The 20,000-nt window shown below is 48.7% G+C and overlaps 2 protein-coding genes across 2 annotated transcripts in view; both read left to right on the forward strand.

Annotated features, from left to right (window-relative positions):
- The window catches only part of sik3 (SIK family kinase 3), a 34,730-nt gene extending 19,188 nt beyond the window's left edge, over positions 1-15,542 (forward strand). The window contains exons 17-25 of the mRNA XM_084447781.1: positions 3,401-3,520; positions 3,995-4,053; positions 4,761-4,870; positions 5,784-6,078; positions 9,231-9,991; positions 10,314-10,471; positions 12,389-12,518; positions 12,711-12,837; positions 12,947-15,542. Coding sequence (XP_084303907.1) covers positions 3,401-3,520; positions 3,995-4,053; positions 4,761-4,870; positions 5,784-6,078; positions 9,231-9,991; positions 10,314-10,471; positions 12,389-12,518; positions 12,711-12,832 — 1,755 coding nt within the window. The 3' untranslated portion in view covers positions 12,833-12,837; positions 12,947-15,542. The remainder of the gene's footprint in view (positions 1-3,400; positions 3,521-3,994; positions 4,054-4,760; positions 4,871-5,783; positions 6,079-9,230; positions 9,992-10,313; positions 10,472-12,388; positions 12,519-12,710; positions 12,838-12,946) is intronic.
- tmem25 (transmembrane protein 25) overlaps positions 14,785-20,000 on the forward strand; it is a gene marked incomplete at both ends in the record, with an annotated part of 11,600 nt that continues 6,384 nt past the window's right edge. Inside the window, one exon of the mRNA XM_084461387.1 lies at positions 14,785-14,806. Coding sequence (XP_084317513.1) covers positions 14,785-14,806 — 22 coding nt within the window. The remainder of the gene's footprint in view (positions 14,807-20,000) is intronic.

Genomic DNA, 20,000 nt, shown 5'->3' on the forward strand with positions numbered 1-20,000 from the left:
GATGCTACACATGATGCTACACATGATACTACACCATACTACTGCAGTACCTCATCTGCCAGCTCAAACAGGTACAGTACCACCATACTACTACTGGGGTACTGATACTACACATGATGCTACACATGATGCTACACATGATGCTACACATGATACTACACATGATGCTACACATGATGCTACACATGATGCTACACATGATGCTACACATGATACTACACATGATGCTACACATGATGCTACACATGATGCTACACATGATACTACACATGATACTACACCATACTACTGCAGTACCTCATCTGCCAGCTCAAACAGGTACAGTACCACCATACTACTACTGTGGTACTGATACTACACATGATACTACACATGATACTACACATGATACTACTGCAGTACCTCATCCGCCAGCTCAAACAGGTACAATACTACCATATTACTACTGTATCACTGATACTACTACACAGTATTACTGCAGCACCTCATCCGCCAGCTCAAACAGGTACAATATTACCAGTAACTGTAGATAGTAGATAGGATCCTATATATTTCTATGTAGAAACAAATCGCGTTTCTCCCAGGAGAGTAGAAAAAGGATTATAGAGACAAACATCTTGCCAGTTCTTGACTGTGGTGACACCCTCTACATGCACGCCTCAGCCTCTGTCCTAACGTCCCCTGACCCTGTCTATCACAGTGAAGGGGGATCCAGCCTCCTCTCATTTCATGTTTCAAACGATCCCACTCGCTCACACGCACCACTAGCATGAAGCTTTTTGCATTGCGGGCCCCAAACTCTGGAACTCCTTTCAGAAACAAAACAAGCTCCCATCCCTTATTCCTCTTCAGACACTTAAAGAATTATTACCTGATACCCATGGGACTGTAGTTTGTAAATGCCATTGATGCTAGTCATTTCCTTACTGTACTTTAATAATTATTCTACTCTGTACCCCTGTACCTTGTTACTACTTTTGTATTTTTCGTACTCTGCTACTGTATTACTGTATACGTTTTTGTACATTGTCATTGTTGTCTACACGCTATCACAGTTCTTGTATTTTTCTGTACTCTGCTACTGAATTACTGTGTATGTTGTTTGTAAGCAGGGCACATCTGTAAAAGAGACCTGGTCTCAGTATGTTCTCCCTTGTCTAAATAAAGGCTTCTATCTATCCATCAGTCTATCTATAGTACTAATACCACACAATACTACTGCAGTACCTCATCAGCAAGGCCAAACAGGTACAATACTACCATACTACTACTATAGTACTAATACTACACAGTATTACTGTAGTACCTCATCAACCACAGCTCAAACAGGTAATATACTACCATACTACTACTAAAGTACTAATACTACTAGTATTACCACAGCCACAGCTCAAACAGGTATGCCATACAATACTACTATACTACACAGTAATATTACAGTATTTTATCAGCCAGGTCAAACAGGTGCTCTCTAGGTCAAACTCCACCAGCGTTTCAAGTCACCTCGATCCTCCATGCATCTGGCTAGCTCGCCAGTACTTTCCGCCCCTGCGTCTGTCTTTAGTACGTCCACGTAGGTTAGCTAGGACGCCCTCGTGATCGATGCCCATAGGCGCTTTCACACATTTCTGATTGGCTGAGCAGGGAGCCTACCGGCAAAGTTTTATTTCAACGACGCCATGTTTCAATTCACTGCGCAAAATAGCTTCTGCATTTAGCGATCGTGTTGATGTTCCAAATCAGACATCAGAATAAATCCCACACAAAAAACTGCTTTCCTAGTTCAATGTTGTTGTAACTAAGACATCTGATGGAGAAAATATTTTTTCCCCTAGACAGATGAGGTTCGAGGGGATTTTTCAAACTAAACTGAATAAAAACCATACGTGTAAACACGAAACCGCTTTCCTAGTTCAGTCTTGTTGTAACTAAGACACCTGCTGAAAAATAATCATTTTCCCCATCGACAGAAATCCAAGAATTAGTTATTTTCTCTCTCTTGCAACTGCCTTGATAACGCAGCTATAAAGTAGGGGAGTCCCTGGTCTCCCTGTGTGCGGCGGGGGGGGGGGAGAGGGGTCCTACCCCGCTGTCTGAACGCTGTCTACACGGGGGGTTCTAGGGAATAGAGAGTTCTGGGGGAATTTTCTCCCGGGGAGAAAAGTACAGGGGGCTTTCCGGTGGGACGGCTCTCACAGCACCAGTTTGCTGGCCAGCTGCTCCTGGTGTCTCTGGCAGTGACCGGCCAGCCTCGTTCTCCTGGCTGCTGTTTTCTCACTCGCCGTTGGTGACCCCCCCCATACAGATGCTTTTTGGTTAGATGCTTGTTCTGGCTGATGTTCAGTACTGAACACAGCGTTCTGGCGTAGCACCCATCCAGGGACTCCTGCAGGGTGGGCTTCAGGGTCCAGCCCCATAGGAGAAGGGACTCCACCATCACATAAAGGAAGCTGAGCTTGATATGTCAGGGGAGGTTGGAGTTCCACACAATACTACCATACTACTACTATAGTCCTACTACACAGTATGTATTACTAACAGGTACTATACTGTCATAGGTATAGGTACAGGTACAGGTTAAAGAGGTACTATATTATCATACTACTTCAATAGTACTAATATCACTCCGCTCAGACAGCTAACACTGCTAGCATAACACTACTAGCACACTACTACTATGCTACTACTTTAGTTCTAATACAGCTAAGCCTATTGCATCATCAGGGAGCTGAAAAACAAACCGTCCTCTTCTTCAGTCAAAGGTGTGGAGTAGAGCCGTCGTAGCTAGATCTTGTCGTCGGTCAGCTGCTTAGCGGGTGTGTGTGTGTGTTTCTGGGCCGGGAGGGGTCTTGTCCAGGCCAGGGAGGGCACGGGAGGTTGAGGTGGTGCGGGGTCAAACGTGGGGGGAGTGGAATAAGAGGTTTTAAGAGGGTCGGGAGCAGGGTCAGGGCTGGCGTTTCAGCAGAGGTGACCAGTCACAGGGCTGTACAGGGATCAGCGCGGCCGCTGATGTCACCGAGCGGGCTAATCCCCGAGAGCCGGCCGGGCTGACGCGCAGCGGCTAACGCAGGCGGAGAGGAGGTCGTCAAAGGTCGGGTAAACATGACCTTTCACCCTGAGCACCCCCCCGCTGAGGTGGCCGGGGTTACAGGAAGGAGGGTGGAACTGCAGCCATGGGGGTTCAGTCTACACGGGGGTTTACTACCTCCTGAAAAAAACACGTCCTAGGAAACCATAAAAGACGGGAACTCACATTTCCTACTGACCTGTCTCATGTGCGTGTCTGTGTGTGTGTGTGTGTGTGTGTGTGTGTGTGTGTGTGTGTGTGTGTGTGTGTGTGTGTGTGTGTGTGTGTGTGTGTGTGTGTGTGTGTGTGTGTGTGTGTGTGTGTGTGTCACAGGAGTGCGAGCAGTTGCAGAAGATGTACGCGGCTCCGCGGGATGAGAGGCTACTGGAGCACACACAGCAGCAGCATGTCCTGTACCAGCAAGAGCAGCAGATCCTACACCAGCAGATACAGGTCACACACACACACACACACACATACATATATACACACATACGCACACACACACACATATATACACACACACACACATATACCTGTATACACACACACACATATACGCACACACACACACATATATATACACACACACACACACATATACACGCGCACACACACACACACATATATATATATATATATATATATACACACACACACACACACACAGAGCATGTTTTTATCAGCAGGAGAGACAGAAAAAGGTCACAATGACCTTTATTTGTGTCGTCATTACCCTGCTGCTTTCTCTCTCCCACTCTCTCTGTGTCTCTCTTACATACACATACACACACACACACATACACACAAACACATAGACCTGCACACAGACAATACACACACAGACAATGCACACCTCCCGCACAAACAAGCAGGTCATGATGACAAATGCAGTGAACTCAGACTAATAGTCTGTTTGTCCCGTAGGCCTTGTCTCTGGGACACGGAGAGAGCCAGCCCAGTCATCTGACCCACCAGCTACAGAGGTGAGGACACGCGCACACACACACACTCACACTCACGCACACGCACACACACACTCACACTCACACACACACACACGCATATATAACATCAGCTGAGAAACCAGCCTCTGTGGAGTACCGTTGATCAGTGTTATATCTCTCCTCTCCTCCTCTCTCCTCCTCTTCTCCTGTCCTCCTCTCCTCCTCCTCTCTATCTCCTCTCCTCCTCTCCTCCTCCTCTCTATCTCCTCTCCTCCTCCTCTCTCCTCTCTCCTCCTCTTCTCCTGTCCTCCACTCCTCCTCCTCTCTATCTCCTCTCCTCCTCCTCTCTCCTCTATCTCCTCTCCTGTCCTCCTCTCCTCCTCCTCTCTATCTCCTCTCCTCTATCTCCTCCTCTCTCCTCTATCTCCTCTCCTGTCCTCCTCTCCTCCTCCTCTCTATCTCCTCTCCTCTATCTCCTCTCCTCCTGTCCTCCTCTCCTCCTCTCTCCTCTATCTCCTCTCCTGTCCTCCTCTCCTCCTCCTCCCTATCTCCTCTCCTCTATCTCCTCTCCTCCTGTCCTCCTCTCCTCCTCTCTCCTCTATCGCCTCTCCTGTCCTCCTCTCCTCCTCTCTCTACTCTCTCCTCCTCTCTTCTCTCCTCCTCTCTACCTCTCTCCTCTCCTCCTCTCCACCCCTCTCCTCCTCTCTCCTCTCCTCCTGTCCTCCTCTCCTCCTCTCCTCTCTCAGGTTGCGGATCCAGCCCTCCAGCCCGCCACCTACACATCCCAGCAACCACCTCTTCAGACAGTCCAATCAGAGCCCTCCTCCGGGCTCTGCAGAGATGATGCAGGGGCATGGTGAGCTCCTCTCTCCCTCTGTCTCTCTCTCCCTCTCTCTCTCTCCTTCTCTCCCTCTCTCGCTAACCCTCTCCCTCCATCTCTCTCTCTCTAACCCTCTCCCTCCATCTTTCTATATCTCTCTCTAACCCTCTCCCTCCATCTCTCTCTCTCTAACCCTCTCCCTCCATCTCTCTCTCTAACCCTCTCCCTCAATATTTCTCTCTAACCCTCTCCCTCAATCTTTCTCTCTCTAACTCTCTCCCTCCATCTCTCTCTAACCCTCTCATCTCTCTCTCTCTCTCTAACCCTCTCTCTCCATCTCTCTCTCTAACCCTCTCCCTCCATCTCTCTCTCTCTAACCCTCTCCCTCCATCTTTCCATATCTCTTCCTCTCTAACCCTCCCTCTCGATCTCTCTCTAACCATCTCACCTCTCTCTCTCTCTAACCCTCTCATCTCTCTCTCTAACCCTCTCATCTCTCTCTCTCTAACCCTCTCATCTCTCTCTCTCTCTCTAGCCCTCTCTGTCATCTGTCATCTCCCTCTAACCCTCTCATCTCTCTCTCTCTAACCCTCTCATCTCTCTCTCTCTCTCTAACCCTCTCATCTCTCTCTCTCTCTCTAACCCTCTCATCTCTCTCTCTCTAACCCTCTCATCTCTCTCTTTCTCTAACCCTCTCATCTCTCTCTCTAGCCCTCTCTGTCATCTGCCATCTCTCTCTCTCTGTCCTCCTCTCCTCCTCTCCTCAGCTGTCTCTCTATCTCCCAACTCATGATCTATCTGTTGAGAGAGCTACAGCAGCGCGTCAGCTGTGTTCATGTTCGTAGCTCTACACCGCATGTCTACTCACTCTCCAGATCTCGCCTGTCCCCTCCTCCTCTCTCCCCTTCCCCCTCAACTTCTCCTCCTCCCCTCTCCTCCCCCCCCCCAGCTGGTCAGCCGGCGGTCCAGTACCAGCACAGCCCCTCCCTCTACCAGGCCCAGAGCGGTAGCCCCCCTCCCTCCCGCGTGGTGGCCCTGACCCCGCCCCAGCAGCAGCAGCAGCCTGGCCCCGCCCGCCAGGGGGTCCCGCTAGCCCAGGCCGTGGTGCCCCAGCAGGTGACCATCCAGGTCCAGGAGGTGGAGCTGGGGGGCGGGGCCCGCGGCCAGGGCAGCTTCCTGTCCACGGCGTGCGGCCACCGCGTCCTGGGCAAGCAGCTGAGCGCCGACAACGCCGAGACGCACAGGTGACCTCCGACCCTCCCGCCCCCGGCTTCACTTCACTTTTATTTTTTTTATTTCTATTTTTTCCTCTCTCTCTCTCTGCCTCTCTCTCTCTGTCTCTCTCTCTCTGTCTCTCTCTCTGTGTTTCTCTCTCTCTCTCTGTCCTCAGGAAGACTCACTTTTTTAAACTTTTCTTTTTTTTTTTGCGACAGTTTTTTTCTTTTCAAGGTTTCCTCCAGTGTTGACAGTCAGATTTCTCACCCCCCATGTACCAACCTCCTTCAAGTGCTCATATTTGATCTGCCTGGTGCTACAGCGCCCCCTGCAGGCCGCCACAGAGCACCGCTCCGAGGCTCCACAGGCCAGATAGTGTGTCGCTACATCCTCCTACTACAGCGTAGTAAAGTCTGGTCAGAGCTGCCTCATGTGGGGTGTCATGAGAAACTGTGTGCGTGTGTGTGTGCGTGGTCGGAATCCTAGCTGTTACGTTCTGGATGTTAGTCTAGGTATTCTTACCAACGTTCTGTTTTGTAACCCAAACCTACTTGACTGAGATGACATCACCCGCCAGTCCTCCACTTTGATTGGCTGGCTAAGAGGATGCATGTAAGTGAGAGAGTGAGTTTTAGAGGTAGAACCAAGCCCCCCCCCCCCCCCCCCCCCCCGCCCCACCTCAGTTGCTCCAGATGCCTCTGAAGCCTGGTCCAGGATCAGTCTTGGTGCTGCTCCCCCTCATGGTGAACAGAAGTGTCTGGGCGTGTCCAGTTGATCCTAGACATAGACCCTGCTGTAACAGCAGCACAGCAGTAGGATATCGTAGGTAGACAAACACAGCCGACAAGCTGTGTGTATGTGTGCATTTGTGCGTGTGTGTACTAGAGGTGGTGGGAAAAATAGATTCATGTAAGAATCGCGATTCTATTCTCTACGATTATCGATAGATTCACAAATTCTGAAAAATCCTATCTTATAAAATTATCCCACTTTCACCCAATTTGGTTTTCAGTCTGTGTTTTGCAATTCTATTGTCTATGTAAGCTACGGTTATTGATCGATTCACAAATCCGAAGCATTTTTTTCCCAGATAAAAGAAGTACGAATTGTGATTTTATTCTCTACGATTATCGATCTATTCACAAATTCTGGGAAAAAGAAAAAAGGAATATATAATTATATTAAAGGTGTCCTATTATGCAAATTTTCAACAATGTAATGTCTTTGTGGTCCCCAAAACATGTGTTTTTGCTGAAAATACCACTCAGAATAAGCGTTCTAGCATGCCTCTATATCCCTCCGTTGACCACAAGATCAGATTGAGCGGATTGAGTGCTTTTTCATATGCAAATGAGCTCAGCTAAGAGCAAGTTGGGTAGGCTAGAGAACGAGGGTTGTTGACGGCGCTATGCTACCTCAAATATATCTGGCTATCCTGGACCATCCACACTCGATGCCACTGTGACAAATGTCATTGTCCTCTCTCCCTGACTAAACATGATAGCGTTAGTGCCCATGTTGTTATCTCCACGGTTGCATGCTGTTACCTCTAGCTACAATCGCTAGTTATACACCACCAGGCAATATGACACCATTCGACTACAAACAATGAAAGCTAGATTTCTGTAGGCCGAAGGGAATCCAATGATGTCCACTTCTTAATGACCACTTGATGAACTAGAAGTCTACCAATTTCATTCCACTAACGTTACTCTAACATATGATGAGACAAGCATCCGGATTGAGGCAAAAGGGGAGTTTGTTCGTGTTAGCTAGTTAGTATGAGAACTATATGCAAACAAACACAGCATAATTATTAACAGTTTCTGCATAATTTCCACGGGCAGTTGATATTGCTTGATCATTTAGAGAGAGTTTATCTGAAAATCCTGCATTGTACTGACCCAGGTTGGAAAAGCAATCGGGCAAAAAATGGCTAGCACACACTGCCAGTGTTTCAGCAGGAACGTTGCCATCAAAAATACAATTCATCCACTTAGCTCTTCTGTCCTTTGAGCTTGGGAGACGATCTGTGCTGCTTTGTACATCCAAGAACAGAGCATTTTCCATGCAAAGACATTATGCTAGCTAGCGGGACCTGCAAATAATGTCAGCCTTTATAACCAGGTAAACAAACGCAGGTGATTGGAGGTATTCAGATGGGGGCGGGATTATTATAATAGGTCCCCGACTGTACCATAATTTGACACAGGAGATTTGAATGGCTTGCTGGGACTGACTTTTTTTCTGTTTTCATTTTGGCTGACCACAACAAAATGACTGGGTTATTTCACTTCATACTTTGTGTGTTAGTAGGCCCATCAGAGACTCAAATACATGCAAAAACAATGAAAAAGTTAGTTTTTCAAACATGGACCCCTTTAAATTATAATATAATAAATACATATTAATATAATAGATTATAAATGTATTATAACTGACAATATATATTATAATATACTTTTTTAAATCTCCCATTGATTTATTTTCAGATTTTTATCCCGCTTTCACACAATTTTCTTTTCAGTCTGTTTTTCACACTAAAGTTACAGACATTTTGTTGTCAAAATGTGTGTTTGCCCTTGGTCCAGTAGGGGTGCAATAATTTTGCACTTGGTGTGTATTTAATGTGTTACTGTAGTCAAATGGTAGAAAAGTCATTGAAAATTACAAACTATCACATTGTTAATCGTCAGTAATCAAATATCGTTTTGAAATCGAATTGTAACCCCAAGAATCGAAATCGAATTGTGAGATCAGTACCGATTCCCACCCCTAGTGTGTACCGTATGGACGTGTGTATGATGCATGTGTGTGAGAGTGTGTTCATGGTGATTCTAGACCCGGAGCTCATTATTCACTGGGAAGGAGGGTCTGTAAATCAGCTGATCATAGCTTTCAGTTTTGTCTCCCCCTGGAGGTCTAGTGGCATGTGTGTGAGTGGTCAGTTTAGTGGTAAACTTAGTGGCTAGTCTCAGCTGTCTCACCTCTCATACTGTGATTCCAGTTCAAGATTATTTCTTATCGATCGGTTTACTTCAAACTCGGTCAGGGTGCAGCGTGGAGAGGAGATGTACAGTACCAGTTTCTAACCAGCGCCCCCTGCTGTTAGAGAGCTGATGTTACATCGTCTTCCCCCCGACTACGGAGCTAATTCTGACCCCCTCTCTCTCTCCTCCAGTCGCAGTCTAGGCCGTTTCTCCACGGGCTACGACCAGCAGGCCCAGTTCAACCCCCACCTGTTCGGCGACGGCGGGCGGGGGCCTTCCGGCGTGGTGGGCAGCTACAACCCCTACCTGCAGGGGGCGGCGTCTCTCAAGGTGCCGGGCCTGGAGGGCTACCAGGGCGGGGTGGGGGCGGGGGGCTACGGCAGCCCCTCCGCCCTCCAGCAGGCCCTTCTGTCGCCCACCCCCCTGGACTACCGCCCCCCACAACAGCACGTCACCCCCACCCTCCAGGGCCTCCTGTCGCCCCGCCACTCCCTGACGGGCCACGCGGACCCCCGGCTGCCCCCCCAGGACCTGGCGGCCCTGCTGAAGAGACAGAGCCCCCGGCCGGGCCCGCCCACCCCGCCCGGCGGCCCCCAGGACTACGGCGAGCTGCTGCTGCTCCACCAGCTCAGCCAGGGGGGGGACGGCGGTCTGGAGGCCCAGGCCGTGCCCCCGGGGGCGGCGCCCCACTACCACCACCTGCTGCAGATCCGGCCCCCGGACGTCCAGGTCCCGGGGCTGCCCCACTCGGAGAGCATGGAGGAGGACGACGAAGGGCCGCCGGCGGGCTACCCCGCCCCGCCCCCCCACCACGACGCCGGCCTCCTGGCCAAGGCCACCGGGGCGTGTGGGGAGGGGCACGAGTTGCTGGGGCCGCCTAGGGGGGTCACGCCCCCCTACAACTCCCCCACACACAGACACGCCTACATAAGGGCTGCCCCGGCTGCTAGAGGTGAGATACAGACCTGCACCCCCCCTCCCACTGTAGCTTACACACCCACACACACACATTCCTCACACACACACACGTTCCTTAAGCATTTGCTTGAACAGGGTTCCTGTATCTTGCACACTTAACAAATAAAGACCCTTGAATCCACACTCCCTGCCCAGTACTGTGAATATTACATATACAAATAAAATACATTATTATTATTATTATTATTATTATTACTACATACTGTATAGGCGTTCAGATGTGTCTGACGGCCACCCGTTGGGGAAGTTTAATATTATTCCTCTGTATTTCTCTACTCTCCCTCCCTCCCTTTCAGACAATGAGCATGTGGACTGTAGGACCCAGGGGCAGGCCATGGAGATGCCCGATCACAATGGCGTGGGCTACTCCAGCAGGGGTCCTCAGGGCGAGGGGTACCGGCCCCGCGGGCAACTGCAACGGCACCACACCATCCAGACCTGCGACGACGCCTATGTGAGTCATGTTGTCTGTGACGCTCACGGGAGCTCTGGGCGGCTGCTTTGGTGTCCGTGGCCCCTGGATAGGCCAACGGTGCTCTGTTTTCTGAGAACTGTGACCCCGTTTACACCTTGCATTAAAATGCGTTTTTGGTGATCAGATTGCAATCTGATCGTGCTGAACCACATGAAAATACTGGTGTAAATGCGCTCAAAACGCTTTGAGGACGGATTGCGATCCGATCGGCCAAACCACCTCCGGAGGTGGTCAGGGATGCATTTCGACCACATTTAATAAAAGTGTACTGTAAATGGAAATGCGTTTTTAATCCACATATCAACAACGTGGGCGGAAATACGTAGCCGTTGGAACGCGCCGGTTCCAGACCAGCAAGGAGCAGGCTTCCATGGCAGCTAGCAAGAAAGCATTAAAATGGATCCTGGTCAAGGTTGGAGTCCAGACGAGACAAAAGTGTCTACTCTCAATTTAGTCAGACGAAAATATTCAAGAACAAACAGGATGTGACGATTATCAGCAGGACAGAGTCGATCGGATCTCAAATGGATCAGGTTGAAGGTAATCGAAACGCATATTAATGCCAGGTGTAAATGTAATCAGGCTAAATCATTATCTAGATACAATCTCGATAGGAGACACATTTTAATGCAAGGTGTAAACGGGTGTGTGTGTGTGTGTGTGTGTATACGTGTGTGTGTATACGTGTGTGTATACGTGTGTGTGTATACGTGTGTTTAAAAGAATAATGTATTGGAAAATCCTGGAAGGGAGGGGTCGGTTGGTATGGGAAAAACATTTATTAATTCCTTGGTACCATGTGACCAGCTGACCTCTAAATGAACTCCTATCCACTTCCACCTGACCCATGTTCTGTGTATGTAACATACATTTAGATTAATGTGGTCCACTGCTGGTTCATGTGGTCCACTGCTAGTTAAATCAAATCAAGCTTCATTTATATGGCGCATTTCATACACAAAGGCAACACACTGCGCTTTACAGAGAGAAGAGTGTGTGGGGGGTGGACATCCTGATCCTGCGTTCCACTTGTATCGGATGTCTGAATTTGGCACATGGGATGACGTCATAACCCATGTGTTCCAGTAACAAATGCGAAAAACCCACTTTCGCCCCATCTTTGTAATTCTAGCCAAGTAAGCCAGTGTTAGCAATACCAGTAGATAACAACGCACTATGCGCTGTTTCACGCATACATAGGAACAGCATAGCAACATTGTCCATTGATAGAAGTTGGACAGTACTGTGTGTAACTATGATACACAAATAAGACAGAAGTGCTAATAAACTAAACAGTCTTATTACAGCTTTCACTTTTTGTTGATTTGCGGAGCAGCCATCTTGATTTGACGTCAGCAGCGCCGTCGGATCAGGTCGGGGTAGACCCCCCACCCCCCCCCCACCCCCCTCTGAGTAACATGGCGGAAATATGAGTTCAGATGATGTATTTGATAACGATTTTAACATTGAACTCAGAACATCCAATGTTTCCGATACAACTGGAACGCAGGCAGCATGATGCTATGTTTTCCAAAAAACAGTATTGTAGTTAATGCAGTCCACCGCTGGTTAATGTAGTCCACCGCTGGTTAATGTAGTCCACCGCTGGTTAATGTAGTCCACCGCTGGTTAATGTAGTCCACCGCTGGTTAATGTAGTCCACCGCTGGTTAATGCAGTCCACCGCTGGTTAATATAGTCCACTGCTGGTAATGCAGTCCAGGCTGGTTAATGCAGTCTAGGCTGGTTAATGTAGTCCACCGCTGGTTAATGTAGTCCACTGCTAGTTAATGTAGTCCACTGCTGGTCAATGTAGTCCTCCAGGCTTGTATGATGCTCTCAGACACCTCTCTGTTAGATGTCTGTCTAAGTCTCATGTGTTTCTTTCCACCAATAGGATCAGACCGAGCCCATGTCTGGGATGAGCCTATTGGCTGGGAAAGCCCTAAGCTCCGCCCGCATGTCTGACATTCTCAGCCAAACGTCACTGACAGGAAGCCAGCAACTCCACCAGCGGGAGGAGTCTGGTCAGTGAGACACACACGAGCACACACACACACACACACACAGAACATACACCAAATGTGAAAGTGTGTGCTGTGTACATAATACAGTGTGTGAGAATTACTATTGAGCCTCAGTCACAACCAACCAGATTCCTGAGTGAGTGACGTCCAGCTGATATGTGACACCCCCCCCCCCCCCCCCCCCCCCCTCAGTGTGTGACGTGGAGGGGGAGCTCCACGCCCCCTCCTGCTACCCCTCGTCCTGCACCAGTGACATGCTGCTCAGCTACAAACCTCCAGATCTGCAGTACAGCATGGAGCAGGCCGGCGTCTAGCACAGGTACGCCCGCACACACACGCACACACACACACGCACGCCTGCACAGGCGATCATTTGGACAGCTCAGATGGTAAAGCTGACGGTGGCCTGTCGCCCTGTGTCTTCCCAGGAGTGTCCCGCGTGTACAGAGGTCCATATCAAGACACCCGTGTCGAGCTGCATCACGCCAAACCGCCATTGTCTGTCCAGAGGGGGGCGCTGTGCACCTGTCTTGGGGAGGGCGGCCCGCAGCCCTGGCGGGGGGAGGGGGTGGAGGGAGGGGGGGGGTTAAAGTGCCAGCGTTCAGCACAGCCATCCAGCAAGCATTGCCATTGGCTCTCTCCATTTTTGCTCTTTCATTTGATTGGATAGATTGCCTACCCCCCCCCAGCCCCCCCCCCCCCGCCCTCTCTGACCCCGCCCTCCTCCATACCCCCCTCGTGCCCCCTGCCCCTCCGTCTTAACTGTTGCCATAGCAACCTACTCCAAGCGCCTCAATGTCCAAGGCATTCATACAGGCAAAACATATAGACAATTGTTAACGTACTCAAAACGCACACACATACACACACACATGCACACACACATAGACTCTCTCACACACGCACAACCACACGCACATACCTTCAGCCACAAACCCAAAGTATTTTACACCAAGTCTGTGTGTGGGGAAGTCTGTGAGGTTCTGTCCGCTCCTCCCTCCCCCCCTCCGCTGTGTTCCAGTGGACCATTCCGGAGTGGCTGTAACCTCAGACCCTCTCCCAGAGTGGCCCGTTCCACTGGGCTGGCAGGGGGGGTTTCCAGGTCAGGCTCAGTGGTGCTCAGCTCAGTGACGACGCGATCGCACAAGACAACCAGCTCTCATCTTTTACTTTTCTGTTCTGTCGTTCTTTTTTCTTAATTTCCTTTTTTTTTTTTTTTTTTGGAATTCATTTTTACAGTTAATGTTCATGTCGAAATTATGATCATTATTGTTACTATTGTTGTTATTACTGCTTTCTGTAAAATATGTTTTATTGTTATTATGATTTTAATGGATATTATTATTATTATTATTATTAAATGAAAAAACAGTTCTGTGTTGTAAGGAAGACAACATTATTTTTTTGTTTTGATTACTGAAGTAATTCTGCACTTTTGGTTCAAGAGATCTTTGATCTTCTCTGCCCCTCTCCATCCTCTCTCCATCCTGCCTTCTTCTCTCAATACCTCATTTGATCACCTCTCCTTCATCCCTGCTCTTCATTCCATCTCTCTCTCTTTTTTTCTCTCTCTCTCTCCCCCCTCCTTGTCTCCTCTCCCTCGCTCGCCCCCCCCCCCCTCTCTCCTGTGTTGCGTTGTGGCTAGTCCAACCCACCCCTCTCTCCTGTGTTGCGTTGTGGCTAGTTCAACCCACCCCTCTCTTCTCCCTGTACAGTGATGCCATGTATAGACCGCAATTGCAATTTCTCTATCAAACCTTTTGGTTTTGGAGTTGCTTGGGGAGGCTTTTTTTTTATATCGCTATTGTTATTATTTGTATTTCTGGATGTTCAGATATCTGGGTTTTTTTCTGAATATTGAGATTTTTAGCCAAAAGAGGACAGTTGAGAAGTGTGAGTGACTGTTTTGTTGTCATGGAAAAAAAAGATTATTCTTTTATTGTTTTATTATCGAGACACTTGAAGAGGAGAGTAATTATTTGTGTTGCTTTCTATCATTTCAATCGTTGGTGTCAGTGTGGCTGTAGTCATGTTCTTGTTGGGTGGGGTGGACCACTCCCCCTTTTGAGGAGGGGTGGGGGGCGGGTTCAGAGACTGTTCTGGAAATGGAGGAGGGGATATGTAAAATAGCTGACATATCATCATGAACATTAGGGGGTGGAGGAGTTGGACACGCCTCTTCCTCTCTGTCTCTCCATTACTTCCTCTCTCGTCTGCAGCGGTGTTTGACCCCTGCCGCCATCCTATTGGTTGACTCATAACGGACATGGCCCCTCCTCCTGGCTACGGTAACCAAGGAGGGAAATACTCTGCACACTTGCTACCCCCCACCTCCACCTCCGCCCCCATCTCTTTTTGTATCTCCTTCCCTCGCTCCCTCCTCCCTCTACCCCACGACTGGAGGACGCAAGTCGGCCTTGCCTGCGACGTGATGGAGCGAGGAGCCATTCCCTGTCCAGAGTTCCAACGGGGATCTGCGTCCTCAGTGCGGAGTGGAGCACCATCTGGGGGTGACGGGTGGTTTGAGTTGACCCTCTACAGTGAGGGGGGGGACGCCAACCCTTTAAGGACCCCGCCCCCCACACCTGCTCGTCCCCGGTGCATCATTGGTCAGGAGGCGTCGTGTTGCTGCGAAGCGTCGCAGATCTAGGATCAGTTATCCCCCCCATCCTAGACCTGATCCTTGAGAGGGCAACGTCGGAAACTGACTCCAGGTCAGCTCCCTGGGTCTACAACAGAGTGTGACAGATGAGAATAGCTTTGTTCTTCTCTTCTGTCTGTCCTGTCTTTTCTCCCTCCCTCCCTCCCTCCCTCCCTCTCTCCCTCTCTCCCTCCCTCCCTCCTTCCCTCCCTCTCTCCCTCCCTCCCTCCCTCCTTCCCTCCCTCCCTCGTAGGAACTAGGCTTCTGCACCCGAATCTCATGTTCTCTTTTCTATCGGTTAATTTTGTCTTTTTTGTTTGTTTTTGTTTTGAGTACAAAAATACTAAAGTGCAACAACGATGATTAAAAAGAATACCAACCAAACTGAGATGAATAAATAAATATATATAAATAAAGAAATAATTTAAAAAGTCTAATGTGCTCTGTGGTTTTGGTTTTAAAAATGTATTCAGGATCAGAATCAGTTCATCCGTGTACATCCTTCTAACTTAACTTGCATTATTAGAACTCAACATTTACAATAATCATGTTTTTTTTTTATCCTTTATTTAACCAGAGAAAATCACATCGATTGTCAACTCTTTTACAAGTGAGCCCTGGCCAAGCAGGCAGCATTCACAATTACAGACATGCAATACAAAAACAACACAACACATGAGGTACATCAACAGATTTAAAAGAAGAAAAAAAATGATGAAAAGAACTTGGAAGAACAGGCTTCCTAACTGTTAGTATTGATAATATGTTGTGGGTATTATGTAGCCGTTTTTTGGATCCACCATAAGCAATTGTCTCTATAAATACTAATCAGGTTAGGCAGAGCAGTGGTTAGCCTGACTGGTGTCGGTTTGTGGTGGTGAGACAGTTAGCCAGCGGGGACTCTGGACTCGACTGCTTCTGCCTTGGGCTGCAGTGCTCTGTCTGCAGCTACTCTCGCCTGTCTGCAGAGCTGCAATGCAGAGGCTTTTCAGGCTAGAGTAGACGAGCACAGATTGCAGTTGTTCAAGCCCTCCAGGTTAAGGGGGGGGTTGCTAGATCGATAGATAATCGGATGAGGTCTTGTTCTGCACATCAGAAGACTGACAGGTCACCCTCTCTCTGTCTACCCCAGTCTCTCACCACTCTCCTCTCTCTCTATCTCCGTCTCTCACCACTCTCCTCTCTGGTCACACGTGCAGTCCGCAGATCCCTTTCTCTAGCACCTCCCTTCTTTTGTCTCTCTTCCCCTCCCACTCTCTCCTCTCTCTCGCCCTCTGCTCAAATCCTCCCCCTTTCTCTCCTCCACATCCTTCTCTCTCCCTCCCCATCTCCCTCCCTCCCTCACCCTCTCTCTCTCCCCCTCTCCCTCTCTCCCTCCCTCTCTCCCTCTCCCTCCCTGCCTCTCTCCCTCCCTGCCTGCCTCCCTCTCTCCCTCCCTCTCTCTCCCTCTCTCTCTCCCTCCCTCACTCTCCCCCCCTGCCTCTCTCTTCCTCCCTCCCTCCCTCCTCTGTCGGCATGGCCACAGCTTGTCTGCCTACGTCAGCCTGAGAGAGCTGATGCATAGATGGATCCGCAGGAGCTCCGGTGTGGCTAGCAGACCACCCAGACCACCCGGCCGCGCTCTGCTGCTGCTGGACCAGGAAGGAGGTCCTTCACCTCTTCTTCGTCCTCCTCCTCCGCTTCCTCTCCTCCTCTTCCTCAGCTCGCATGGAGCCCCAGCAGGCTGGATCACCTCTCCGTCTGCAGACTGTGCTGAGGTAACGCACAAACATGGATGTATGAATGTGTGTGTTGTGTTGTGTTGTGTGTGTGTGTATATGTATGCTAGTGTGAAGTATGAACGCGTGTTGGTGACGGAGGCATGACTATCTGCTTGTGTGTGTGTGTGTGTGTGTGTGTGTGTGTGTGTGTGTGTGTGTGGTGTGTTTGTGTTGTGTGTTGTTATGCCTGCATGCATTCCTGCTCAGAAGAGTGTGTGTGTGTGTTGCAGTCTTTCCCTGGGTCTCTGTATTGCCCATTAATGCCCTCCCGTCCATCATGGCTGTCAGTGCTAGCCGTGTCCAGCTGCCCCGCCACGGACCGACTGCCCAGCCCTCACAGAGCTGGACCTCTGCAAGGAGACCGTTAGATTCAGGGTTTCTCAATAATGGCCTGGATGTTCTGAGACTACGGTTCTACCGCGTTGCTCTGCTCTTCTCACACATCCTGGTCACGTGGTTCAGCTCCTCTGTGTAAGATGGTATCAGGTGTTACTCATCTATACGGCTGTGTGTGTGCGCGTGCGTGCGTGCGTGCGTGCGTGTGTGTGCTGCTTCTTACTGTACTCTGCAGCTCCACACAAATAACTCAGGACAGCCTGTGAATTATTGAAGAGTCCAGAGTTGGAGGAAGTCCATGTGAGGACTGTCCCGTCTACGACAGCAGACGTCCCAAGTCCACTCCTGCCCTCTGGGTCTTGATCTGAGCGGGTTGGACGGGTGTAGATGTAGACTAAGTTAGAAAAAATAGTTTGAGCCTTTATCTACTCTGGTTTTTATCAGGTGTGTGAGCCAGAAACAGTTAGTAGTAGGGAGAGCTCACACGCTGACACAAGGCAAAAGGAATGTCCACACTGAGGTTAACCATGCAAAAATATATTCTCAAACTTTCAAAACGGTGCTGGACAAAAAATGGTTTGCGCATCGTTAACCTCAGTGTGGACATTCCTTTTGTCTTGTGTCAGCATGCAAGCTCTCTCCTTTGTTATCTTGGAAAAGTAGACTAAAATGTTAATGTAGTGTGTGTGTGTGTGTGTGTGTGTGTGTGCGCGTGCGTGCGTGTGCGTGTGTCTGCAGGTAGGAGTGTGTGTGTAAGTGCTCCAGCGAGTCGTCATGGAGTGTGTGTGTCAGAGGAGGGGACCAGGCACTACCGTCTTGCTGCTACACGCAGTGATCTGGGCATGCACAGGTGAGGAGCATAGATCTACTGATTCTAAAACACACAGCCTGGGCAGATGAGGAGCATAGATCTACTGATTCTAGAACACACACACACATACACACACCCTGAGCAGGTGAGGAGCATAGATCTACTGATTCTAAAACACACAGCCTGGGCAGATGAGGAGCATAGATCTACTGATTCTAGAACACACACACACATACACACACCCTGAGCAGGTGAGGAGCATAGATCTACAGATTCTAGAACACACACACCCTGCACAGGCGAGGAACATAGACCTACTGATTCTAGAACACACACACCCTGGACAGGTGAGGAGTAGAGGTCTTCTCAGGTCTAAAATGTGGACCCGAAACCGAGATGGACCCGAGACATTCGTTCCGAGATCCGAATAAATCCGATCATTTAAAAAAAAAAATATATATACCGGACCCGATTTTGTCCGAGAGCAGGAGTAGGACAGAGACCCGAGACCCGAGTCGGATCGGGTATTTTACAGATCCGACAGGCAGTAGCAAGTAGCCAACAAGTAGCAGTAGCATTAATCGCTTAGGCTGTCACGGCTGTTGGCTTGCATGCTGTTGCATCACAGTTGGATGGAATTGCGATTTATCCTCTCAATCTCGACAGGATCAATCTCTGTTTTGTCAGGCTGTGATGTGGCAGCATGGAAATGAAACAGCCGTAAATAAATAAGGCTACACAAAGCTTTTTTTTTTTTTTTTTTTTTTTTTATAATTCAAAGATGCAGAAATATACAAAGCAATGTATACAAAATATAACAATATATATATATATACATACACATACATATACATACATACATACACATGAACAAAACACAATACACCAGGGGAAAAGCTCATTACATAAAGACCTCAAAAGCATTACGGAGATACAACTTGACTTGGAAGCCTTTTTGTTCATGGAGAATTCAATCGAATCAAAGTACAAGGACACTTCTTTTATAAACACAAGAAAAAGTGGAGTTCTTCCAGTGAACTTACATTTGTGAATATGAAATTTAGCAAGGAGAAGAATAAGATTAATAATATAGAATTCACTTTTATAGTTAAAATCTATGACCATGAAGCCAAACAAAACATTTTCAAATAAGAGTGAAAAGTTGCTATTCACAAGGTAGCCTACTGTGGCTGCCGTGTCTCCGCTCGCGTCACACCCGCGGTCTCACTGAATTCGCGTCATGTGTTTCTCTCGGGTATTACGCATAATGATAAACAGACCCGGGACCCGAGGTAATAGAATCGGATCCACTCGAACCCAATTGACCATAATAAAAGCGTGGAAATGTGGACCCGGACCCGTACGGGTCTCCGGTCCGGTTCGGGTCCTCTCAGATTTACCCGACCCGTTAAGACCTCTAGTGAGGAGCATAGATCTACTGATTCTAGAACACAAACACAGCCTGGACAGTTGAGGAGCATAGATCTACTGATTCTAGAATACATACATCCTGGGCAGGTGAGGAACATAGATCTACTGATTCTAGAACACACACACACACACACAACCTGGATAGGTGAGGAACATAGATCTACTGATTCTAGAACACACACACACCCTGGACAGGTGAAGAATATAGATCTACTAAGTCTAGAACACAAACATATGTACAACCTGGATAGGTGAGGAGCATATATCTACTGATTCTAGAACACACACACACCCTGGACAGGTGAAGAATATAGATCTACTAATTCTAGAACACAAACATATGTACGACCTGGATAGGTGAGGAGCATATATCTACTGATTCTAGAACACACACACCCTGGACAGGTGAGGAATATAGATCTACTGATTCTAGAACAGACACATACAACCTGGATAGGTGAGGAGCATATGATCTACTAATTCTAGAACACACACACACCCTG

Source organism: Borostomias antarcticus (assembly GCF_949987555.1).
Source record: "Borostomias antarcticus genome assembly, chromosome: 1".
Lineage (NCBI taxonomy): Eukaryota > Metazoa > Chordata > Actinopteri > Stomiiformes > Stomiidae > Borostomias > Borostomias antarcticus.